General features: G+C 40.5%; 1 protein-coding gene across 1 annotated transcript; it reads right to left on the bottom strand.

Moving 5' to 3' along the window:
* Positions 1–6,424: 6,424 nt before the first annotated feature.
* Positions 6,425–7,270, bottom strand: LOC140184854 (uncharacterized). Its single transcript, XM_072238043.1, has one exon. The coding sequence runs from the start codon at positions 7,268–7,270 to the stop codon at positions 6,425–6,427; it is 846 nt and encodes a 281-aa protein (XP_072094144.1).
* Positions 7,271–11,636: the final 4,366 nt, after the last annotated feature.

The raw sequence follows: 11,636 nt of genomic DNA, 5'->3' as shown, positions 1-11,636 counted from the left end.
CATGAAAAAGTATTTGGATAAGACCAAGGAACAGCTCGGACAAATCGGGGAATACAAGATCTGCCACATACCCCGTGAGTAAAATGCTCGAGCTGACGCACTCTCAAAACTAGCCAGCACCAAACCAGGGGGCAACAATAGAAGCCTCATCCAGGAAATGTTACAGAACCTATCAATCTCGGAAGCAGAAAAAGTCCTAACCATAACAGGCCAGGACCAAGGATGGATGATCCCCATAATCAACTACCTCAAAACAGGAACGCTCCCAACAGAAGAAAAGGAAGCAAAGAGGCTAAAAAGGAAGACACAGTATTACACCATCATAAATAACATCCTGTACAAAAGAGGGATCTCGGTACCATTACTAAAATGCGTGCCAACCTCCCACACCAGGGAAGTGTTAGAAGAGGTACACGGCGGCATTTGTGGCAGTCATCTCGGAGCACAGGCTCTCGCCAAAAAGATACTTCGGGCAAGGTTTTATTGGCCAACCTTACAGAAAGAATCTACAGAATTTGTAAAGACATGTCCACCATGTCAGAAACATGCCAACTTCCACATCGCCCCCGCCAGAAGAACTCATTAGCGTGACTTCGCCTTGGCCGTTCGCAAAATGGGGACTTGACCTTCTCGGTCCCTTTCCCCAGGGATCAGGGCAAGTTAAATTCCTCATAATAGGGGTAGATTACTTTACAAAATGGATCGAGGCAGAACCCCTAGCCAATGCCACCGCCCAAAGAAGCCGGAAATTCTTATATAGAAACATTGTCACGAGGTTCGGAGTCCCATATTCAATAACCACAGACAATGGCACCCAATTCACAGACGCAGGCTTCAGAAAATTAGTAGCCGACTTGAATATAAAGCACCAATACACCTCTGTCGAACATCCACAAGCCAATGGACAGGCCGAAGCCGCCAACAAAGTCATATTGGCAGGGTTAAAACGAAGATTGCAAGATGCAAAGGGAGCCTGGGCAGAGGAGCTTCCACAGGATCTATGGGCATATCGAACAACGCCACATTCCACCACAAAGGAATCCCCTTTCCGATTAGCATACGGAATGGAGGCAATGATTCCAGTAGAAATTGAAGAAGGATCGCATAGAGTAGTCCATTATAATGAGGGAGCAAACTCCCAACTTCATAGGGAAGAACTCGACCTACTACCTGAAATCCAGGAAAGAGCTCGGATCAGAGAAGAAGCTCTAAAACGTCGAATGGCTTCCAGATATAATCCAAGGGTAGTACCAAGAAGTTTCGCTGAGAATGATCTCATCTTAATCCGAGACGACATTGGAACAACTCGGCCCGAAGAAGGAAAGCTGGCAGCAAACTGGAAAGGACCCTACCGAGTCATAGAAGTACTTGGGAAGGGCTACTACCGACTGTCCGAACTCGATGAACGAGAGCTTCCCAGATCATGGCACGCTTGCAACCTAAGAAGGTACTACAGCAAGAAAAGGCAACAGATCTCACTAGTGGATGTGCTCCTTTTCCTAAAAAGGTTTTTTAATGAGGCACCTTGTTGAGATCTAGGTCATGCCCGACTTAAAGGGATAGGAAAATTCTCACATGTATATATTTGCATTTTTTCTTTGAATAAAGTTTATTTAGATATTCTACAAAGAATCCAAGACACATTAATCTGAAGTATTCATCGTCCGATTATAAAGCGACAGGTCGGCAGAAAGTGAAAAACAATTTCACTACACGACCACGATAAAGATAAATCGTCCGATAAAGGTGAAAACGCGATTCACCCAAAGGACGATCTAAAGATGCCAACCACTTTCTATAAATCGGCGAAGGTGAACACAGAATAATGTAAGAAGTTATTGAAAGCAATCCAAAAAAGAACCTGACGAGGTCTTACGGATAGCTAAAATAATAACTTAAAGGCTGGCCGACGCTCACAAGTCGGACCAAGTCAACCCAAGTTATAAGTAAACCCTGGAAAGAGGTCTGGCAAACCTTATTAAAGAGGATTACTTTAACTTAGAAGGGCTCGACCTAACAAAGTCAGCCCAAAAATAAAAAGGTTATAAAAGTAATCCCTGAAAGAGACCTGACAAAGGTCCAAGAAAGAGGATTACAAAAATAACCTAGAAAGAGATCGATCTAACGAAGTTGATCTCCTACAAACAAGTTATAAAAGTAATCCCTGAAAGAGACCTGACAAAGGTCCAAGAAAGAGGATTACAAAAATAACTTAGAAAGAGGTCGACCTAACGAAGTTGATCTCCTACAAACAAGTTATAAAAGTAATCCCTAAAAAAGACCTGACAAAGGTCCAAGAAAGAGGATTACAAAAATAACTTAGAAAGAGGTCGACCAAACGAAGTTGATCTCCTACAAACAAGTTATAAAAGTAATCCATGAAAGAGACCTGACAAAAGGTCCAAGAAAGAGGATTAAAAAAATAACTTGGAAAGAGGTCGACCTAACGAAGTTGATCTCCTACAAACAAGTTATAAAAGTAATCCCTAAAAGAGACCTGACAAAGGTCCAAGAAAGAGGATTACGAAAATAACCTAGAAAGAGGTCGACCTATCGAAGTCAACCTCCTACAAAACAAGTTATAAGTAATCCCTAAAAAAGACCTAACAAAGGTCCAAAAAAAAGGATTAGAAAAATAACTTAGAAGAGGACCAACGCAAAGGAATCGGTCACAAATACAGAAAACCGAGAAACAAGTTGGACCTATACAATCACAGCCTCAAAGGATCTGAGATACAAGTAATAAAATGAAATAATCCAAGGAGGTCGAGCTGCAAGATTTCAACATCAGCAGAAAACAGAAAAAGATGCCAAGTCAAAAAACTACTTCTTTTTCTACAGAGTTATAAAGGCCTTGAAAGGCCACCAAAACCTACTATCAAAAAGATAGCAAGCTATTGTTTGTCTTTCAAAATAAAAAAGTTGCTAGATAAGCAACTAAGAAATGTCAGCAATTAAATAAAAAGTTTCGAAAGCCCACAAGCCGGGCCAACTACATCCAGCAAAGATCAACAAACATCAGGGGTTTTCTTGGCAGCATCAGGACAAGGAGAAGGAGGGCGCACAGCATCTACAGTTCCATCCTCCCGGTTCAAAATCTGGCAATCCGAATCAGGAGCAACTGGAGGAACAGAAGAAATCGGCACTTTGGTAGAGGACACAGGGGGAGGAGCAACCTCATCATCATCACCCTCATCATCAGGGACAATCTTGCCATCCCTGACAACATTATCCAGGCTAAAGAGGGAGAGATCGGCCTCGGGAGCAATAACTCAAACTTGCTCCTTCAAGTTCTCATAAGCAGTAGTCACGCTGCCAACGAGATAACCCTGGAGCTCAGCATAGTCTTCCCGGGCATTGTCGAGCTCCCCCCTCAGGCGCATCCCCTCCCGATAAGATGTAACGTAACTCTCCTTATGCATCATGGCTGTGTCCTCAGCCAACCTCAAAGAAGCAGCCAGTGCTTGAGAACTCGCCTTCTCGTTCTCTAAGTCCTTCTCCAGCTTGGCCACCTTCACCTCAAGTTCCTCCTTCAGCCCCCTCATCTGGTCGAACTCTTGTTTTGCCTCCTCCATAAATGCTTTGGTGGCATGGAGAGGGAGATTCTGAGCAGTTCGATGTATAGCAGCTGACATATATGCCATCTTTACATGATTTCGGGCCATAAACTCCAGATGATGGAGAATGGACACATCGTCCATGGAGATGGTACCATAGGGCCCGATTTGTTGATCTACAAACTCAATGGCGTTGAAATCAGGGGCATTGAGGTCAAAGGGCTCAGCCGTCTTTTGCTTCTCACTTGGAGGGGCAGCAGATGGAGCGGCAGAAGTAGTGTGCGGATCCACCAAGCGGACCCGAGGTGTTGGGATCACCTTCTTCACCCCGGGGGAACTCGGCACTGATGGCTTCTCGCGCACTTGGGAGGACCCATCCCCAGCCGCCTTGCCAGCAATATTTTTGGCAGCAGTCGCCTTCTGCGCCCTCTTAAAAACTTTCATAGATTCGTTATTCTTCATTGCCTCTGCAAATAAAACAGAAAGTTAAGCTACAAGCCGGACAAGTCGGAAAGACAGCTACAAGCAACATAAACAGATAATAAAGGAAACACAAGATACCCAGTTCAGTTTGAAGAAGAGAAGGATTGGTTAGAAATTTCTTTGTATCAAGATGGGGAGGTTGACCCCAGCGTTCTTCCAAAACAGTAACAAAGGCTCACTCAGCCTCATCCAACATTTCCCGAGAATACCTGGAGACCCTCACGTCTTTTTGCCATTCCAAGGGAAAGGCAGACTCATCATTTTCATCCAGAAAAAAGGGCCGAGTTCCTTCAACAGCTCGGACCTTGAAAAAGTAGTTTTTAAAATCGCGGAATGACTCGTCAAACATGGAAAAGACCTTCTTTTCCTGGGTGGAATGAAAGGAGACCCAAGCTGCCTTCTTTTTCACCACTCCGGGCTTAGTCAAGACAAACAAGTAGAAAAAGAGAGATTGGGAAGCAGGAATACCAAAACCATGGCACAACAATTGGAAAATTTTTATGAAACCCCAAAAATTGGGGTGAAGTTGAGAGGGGGCAACATACAAGACCATAACAGGTCGGTTTCAAATTGAGTAAAAGGAAGGGTAATACCCAGGTGACCAAAGAAAAAATCATAAGCATAAAAGAAACGGCGACCATCAACAACCCGAGTTGAAAAGCAGACTCTCTCATCAGAAGAGGGAGGGACAAGTTCATAATTCTTCTCATCACCAAACTTACTACAGACACTATGAAACTGCCTAAGCTGAGCACAAAACTCAGAATCAACCAGCGAGACACACATAAGAACCATGGAGTCCACCCAATCGGTCATATCCGCAGGAACCTGGGAAGGCATCTCTACAACGTTATTTCGGGAAGACATGAGGTCAACTAAATCCTACAAAAAGAAGAGAAGAATGGATTACTTAAAAACATCCCGGACGAGGAGCAAAACATCTCGACAAACAAAAAGGGAAAACCCCAAGACTCAAGATAAGAAAGTCTGGGGGCATCCCTTGGAGGCAGTAAACAGGCAAGGTTTTCAAGTTGTTTCTACAGCCTACATCCCGGCACTCATCAAAAAGAAAATAAAATCCCGAAAGAAACAAAAGAAGCAAAAAACGTAAAAACACCACCCTTCTACAGTTTATTAGAAAAAGCATCGCTCCTACAGTCTATCAGTGAAAAACATTACTGCTACAGTTTATCAGAACACCAAAAGGACCAAGAAGAAAAACAGCAAAGGCGCAAACTTTTTTGAAATCAAGAAAAAAATCATCAGCAAAAGCACAGGCAGAAACGGCGGTAACATGCAAAAGAAAAAGATTCAAGCAAACAAAGAAGAGATTCGCACCAAAAAAAGGGGATAAATCCAGAGCATGCAACAAGTCAAACATGATAAAAACAGAAAGATCTAAACTTTCTCCAAAAGGAAGATCAAAAGGAAAACTCCATCGCAAAGTCAAAAATAAATGAGGAAACACAAAATGGGACTAACCTGGAGACGAAAGAAGCTTCGAGGAAAAGAATAGAAGCGCAGAAACAAAGGCTGCCTAGAAAATCGTCAAGTGACGCCGTAACGCAAGAAAGCAGAAGCGCAAACGAAAGACAGAGAGCAGATGAGAGAAACAGAAAACGAGAGAGTAAAGGGAGAAGTTACGAAGAAGAAATGAAGAAGAAAAACCATTTTTGATCGAGAAAATTCAAAATAAAGCCAAGAGAGAATGGGGGCAATTAATGCCAATTAAATGCGGATGTTAAAACCGCTTGCGTTCCCAAAAAAGCGCTAATACAAAAGCGCGCGCTTTTAGAGGAAAACGTTCTACATTCAAAAAAGACTCTACAAAGAAAGGAATTGACAAAATGCTTGAGTTCGACTTCACTGAAGAAGGACCGAAGTCAAGGACTCGACCTCCAAAGGAAGAACCGAGCTCAAGTAGGGGCACTGTTCATACCCTGGGTCGAGCTATCCGACCCGGGATGATTGGAGATAAAAGTGACCGACCTCTTCAGGTCAGACTAATCCGATCTCTTCTTAAAGAGCTCGGCCAAAATGACAGAAGAGCCCAGTAAAGGGCCCAGATAGAGGAGCACGACCCAAATCCTAAGGCGGCCTAAGCCTATAGAGATAAAGGCGGTTCCGTTGAAAGATACGCTGACCTCAACTCAAAGCTAAAGATAAAGATAAGATAACTAACTTATCTTATCCAAAGGTCACATCTCACCATTATAAATACACTGGAGCACCTAGGTATAACTCATACTCTGATTCTACTCAATACCTGCTTAATACCCTTGCTAACTTACAAGTCGGACACAACAGCTCCGGCCGTCTCCCACCAGCCGGACACGTTAGCACCGACCAGTACAGAAGATCTCGTCCGAGATCGACCTCCAGTTTCAGGTAACCCTCGGAACAATAGTATAATTTACCTCCGGAGCACGGTCATTTAGAATATCATCGAACACTGGAGAACGATCTAACGCGTTGATATCGTTATTTGAATCAGAAACCCCAAAGAACGCATGCCATATCCAAGGGTCTGAAGATGCTACAACCTCAAGTACTACGGTTGCAACCCGACGATAACCACTCATGTACATACCTTTCCACGCCTTTAGACAATTTTTCCATTGCCAATACATGCAGTCAATGCTACCCAACATGCCAGGAAAGCCACGACCCTCCGCCATTTGTAGCAGGCGTCGTACGTCATTTGGATTTGATTTTCGCAAGTATTCTTCCTCGAACACCAAAATGACACCTGTAACAAATTTTTTCAAGCATTCAATTGTAGTGTTCTTGCCTATGCGCACATAATCATCAACAGCATCAGCTACTACGCCATATGCTAACATCCGTATCGCAACGGTACATTTTTGGAGTGGTGACAAGCCTCTTCTTCCAGTTGCATCAACCCTCTGTTGGAAATACGGATAGACGTTTGAGAGAGCATTTACTATCTGAAGGATCATATGTCTTCTCATTCGAAATATCCATCGAAAAATGTCAGCAATATACACCAGTTCATCTGCAAAGTAATCTTGAAAAAGGTGATCATGTCCTGCTTCTCGATCTCTGTTGATCCGTCTACGAGGAGTTGGGATAGAGCTTCTATTGATATCTTCTTCTTCTGAATCTTCGAGTAAAGACTCATCGATCCAGTTATCTATGAGTGTGTTATTTTGCCGTCTTCTTTTGCCATAAAAAGCCTCATTAAACATATCATCAAAATTTTTAGCCATATCTAGAAATGTAATTTTTAGTTCTCTTTCAAGGTGAGAAACAAGAGTTGAAGTGGAGTTGCAGAGTCATTGATAGTTGATATTTATAAGTGTGTCTGCAATAAGTACCTACTCCTCAACGGCTAGTTTTACAACGGCTACTTAACGGCTAGTTTTGCAACGGTTACTTTCATGAATAATAACGGCACAATAATATTGACTAATTTAAAAAATTACATCAGAAATAAATAAAACAAACTACATCACATATCAGTAATACGCAATAAAAATAAGAACATACTATATAACTCTATGAATACAAGGAACCATTAAGTAAACCACTTGGCAATTATTTTCTCACATGCAATCTCCTGAAGAGCTCGTCGTTTTTCACTCATTGTAGACGTGTCAGCATTAAGTATTTGCATATCCATTTCCCTTTCCCTTTCCTTGGCCATCCTTTCCATTTCCCTTTCTTTTGCATTTATCTCCATTTCTTTGATATACCTCTGAGTTTGTAATTCTTGTTCTTTCATTGCCGCTTGAGCTTGTAATTCTTGTTCTTTCATTGCCACTTGAATTTGTAACTCCTTCTCTTTGATTGCCATAATCTTTGCTCTATGTTCCCTCTCCTCTCCTCTTTCTTTTTCCCTATCCATTAGTTCCTTTTCTCTAACATTCTTAATATCTTCCATGAGAGATAACGTTTTAACCACCGATGATTTCTTTTCACTAAAATCTTCAGACATTTGTGCTTTTTTCTTATCTTTTTGCTTGCTCTTCTTTGATCCTTGTGGGTGAACGGGAGAGTCCACACTAGGTTCGTCAGCCAACGGTGTTTCTGGGTTTGATGAGGATGAGTATGCTCCAGTTGCACTAACCTTGATTCTCTTTGAGCCGCCACTCTGTGTAGGTAGTTGGCTTCTCCATTTTTGCTCCAACCGAAGCATGTTCCAATGCCTCTCAAAAGTGAATTTTTTACCATAATTTGTGGAATAAAGTTTATAGGTGATGAGTGGATAATTTATACGCTTTTTGACATTGTTTTTATGTAGTTTTTAGTAGGGTCTAGCTACTTTTTGGGATATTTTTTTAGTTTTTATGCAAAATTCATATTTCTGAACTTTACTATGAGTTTGTGTGTTTTTCTGTGATTTCAGGTATTTTTTGGCTGAAATTGAGGGATCTGAGCAAAAATCTGATTCAGAGGCTGACAAAGGACTGTAGATGCTTTTGGATTCTGACCTTCCTGCACTCGAAGTGGATTTTTTGGCGCTACAGAATTCCAAATGGTGCACTCTTAATTGCGTTGAAAAGTAGACATCCAAGGCTTTCCAGCAATATATAATAGTCCAAACTTTGCTCGAGTTTTAACGATGCAAACTGGTGTTCAAACGCCCCTTCTCTACCATATTCTTAAGTCAAAACGCCAGAACTGGCATAAAAGTTAGAGTTAAACGCCCAAACTAGCATAAAAGCTGGCGTTTAACTCCAAGAGAAGCCTCTACACGTGTAAAGCTCAATGCTCAGCCCAAGCACACATCAAGTGGGCCCAGAAGTGGATTTCTGCATCATTTACCTATTTTTGTAAACCCTAGTAACCAGTTTCATTATAAATAGGACCTTTTACTATTGTATTTTCATCTTCGGATCATATAGAGAATTTTGGATATCATATTTTCATATTTGGGGAGGCTAGCCATTCGGCCATGCCTGGACCTCCAGACCACTTATGTATTTTCAACGGTGGAGTTTCTACACACCATAAATTAAGGTGTAGAGCTCTGCTGTTCCTCGAGTATTAATGCAATTACTACTATTTTCCATTCAATTCAAGCTTATTCTTGTTCTAAGATATTCACTCGCACTTCAACCTGATGAATGTGATGATCCATGACACTCATCATCATTTTCACCTATGAATGCATGACTGACAACCACTTCTGTTCTACTTAAGATTGAGCGTGTATCTCTTGGACTCCTGACTCATGCGTGTTGATTGCCTCTCCTGACAACAGAGCCTTCAACTCCTTGAAATCAGAGTCTTCATGGTATAAGCTAGAATCCATTGGTAGCATTCTTGAGATCCGAAAAATCTAAACTTTGTCTGTGGTATTCCGAGTAGGATTTGGGATGGAATGACTGTGACAAGTTTCAAACTTGCGACTGTAGGGCGTAGTGATAAACGCAAAAGGATAGTAAATCCTATTCCTACATGATCGAGAATCGACAGATGATTAGCCCTACGTAACCCGTAGCTGGACCATTTTTACTAAGAGGATGGGAGGTAGCCATTGACACCGGTGAAACCCAACATACAGCTTGCCATGGAAAGGAGTATAAAGGATTGGATGAAGGCAGTAAAAAATCAGAGATTCAGAAGGAACAATGCATCTCCATGCGCTTATCTGAAATTTCCACCAATGAATTACATAAGTATCTCTATCTTTACTTTATGTTTTATTCATCTTTTTAATTATTAAAACTCCATAACCATTTGAATCCGCCTGACTGAGATTTACAAGGTGACCATAGCTTGCTTCAAGCTGACAATCTCTATGGGATCGACCCTTACTCACGTAAGGTTTATTACTTGGACGACCCAGTGCACTTGCTGGTTAGTTGTGCGAAGTTGTGACAAAGAAGTGATATTACAATTGTGCGACCAAGTTGTTGGCGCCATTGTGTATCACAATTTTGTGCACCATGTTTTTGGCACCGTTGCCGGGGATTGTTCGAGTTTGGACAACTGACGGTTCATCTTGTTGCTCAGATTAGGTAATTTTTATTTTCTTTTCAAAAAGCTTTCAAAAATCTTTCAAAAAAAATTCTTCTTTGTTTTCGTTTTTCTAAATATAATTTTCGAAAAAACCAAAAAAAGGTATAAAATCATAAAAACCAAAAATATTTCATGGTTCTTGTTTGAACCTATGGCCAAATTTTAAGTTTGGTGTCAATTGCATGATTTTAATTGTCTTGCAATTTTCGAAACACATACATTGTGTTCTTGATGATCTTCAAGTCATTCTTGATGAATTGCCTTGTTTGATCTTCATGATTTATTGATTTGCACTGCATGATGTTCTACATATGCATTCTTGCATTCATATGGCCCAAACATGAGAAAGTTCTAAGTTTGGTGTCCTCCATATTTTCTTTCATTAAGAAAACTGAGTTCTTGATGTTCATCTTCATCTTCAAGATTGTTCTTGGTGTTCATCTTGATGCTTATAATGTTCTTGCATATATCTTGTGTTTTGATCCAAGAATTATATGTTTCAACTCATTTTGTTGTTTTTCAAAATTGAAAACATATCTTCTTGAATAAAGGATTTAGCAAAATAAAGATCCAAGAACATAAAGCAGAGGAATTATAGAGAAAATGCTGGGCGTTCAAAACACCCAGTGAAGAAGGAAAACTGGCATTTAAACGCCAGCCAGGGTACCTGGCTGGGCGTTTAAACGCCCAAACCATACAGCAATTGGGCGTTAAATGCCCAAAACATGCAGCTCCTGGGTGTTTAACGCCAGGATGACACAAGGAGAGGAATTTTGTTTTCAAATCATATCTTTTTCAAAATTATATCTTTTCAAATTTTCTTTTTCAAATCTTTTTCAAAATAAATTTCAATCATATCTTTTTAATCATATCTTTTTCAAATCATATCTTTTTCAATAATTTGATTTCAAAAATCTTTTCTAAACTTCCTATCTTTTCAAAAATTGATTTTCAAATCTTTTTCAACTAACTAATTGATTTTTTTTGTTTTACTATTTTTTATCTTTTTCAAAACCACAACCAATTTTTCAAAAAAATTCATTTTAAATTTTATTCTTTTTATTTTCGAAAATTCTTCCCCCCTCTCATATTTTTCTATTTAAACACTAACATTCCTCCTCCATTGTCAATTCGAACTCCGTCTCTCTTTGTGTGTTCAAAATTTTACCTACCTCCTTCTTCTATTCTTATTTTTCTCTAACACCTCAAGGAATCTCTATACTGTGACATAGAGGATTCCATATTTTCTTTGTTTTCTTCTCTTTCATATGAGCAGGAACAAAGATAAAGGCATACTTGTTGAAGCTGATCCTGAACCTGAAATGACTCTGAAGAAGAAGCTAAGAGCAACTAAAGCACAAAACTCTGAAGAGGACCTCACTGAAATTTTCGAAAGGGAAGCAGCAAAAGAGACAATTATGGTCGAACCAAACAACAACGCAAGGAAGATGCTTGGTGATTTTACTACACCAACTTCCAACTTCTATGGAAGAAGCATCTCAATCCCTGCCATAGGAGCAAACAATTTTGAGCTAAAGTCTCAATTAGTTTCTCTACTGCAACAGAACTGCAAGTTTCATGGACTTCCATCAGAAGACCCTTATCAGT

This window comes from Arachis hypogaea, chromosome 5, assembly GCF_003086295.3.
Source record: "Arachis hypogaea cultivar Tifrunner chromosome 5, arahy.Tifrunner.gnm2.J5K5, whole genome shotgun sequence".
Lineage (NCBI taxonomy): Eukaryota > Viridiplantae > Streptophyta > Magnoliopsida > Fabales > Fabaceae > Arachis > Arachis hypogaea.
Note: the sequence above shows the minus strand (reverse complement) of the source record. Positions and strands in the feature narration are given on the sequence as shown.

What these genes read in the sequence shown, in the direction of transcription:
- LOC140184854 (XM_072238043.1), bottom strand. Translation starts at nt 7,270, where the DNA reads ATGGCTAAAAATTTTGATGATATGTTTAATGAGGCTTTTTATGGCAAA.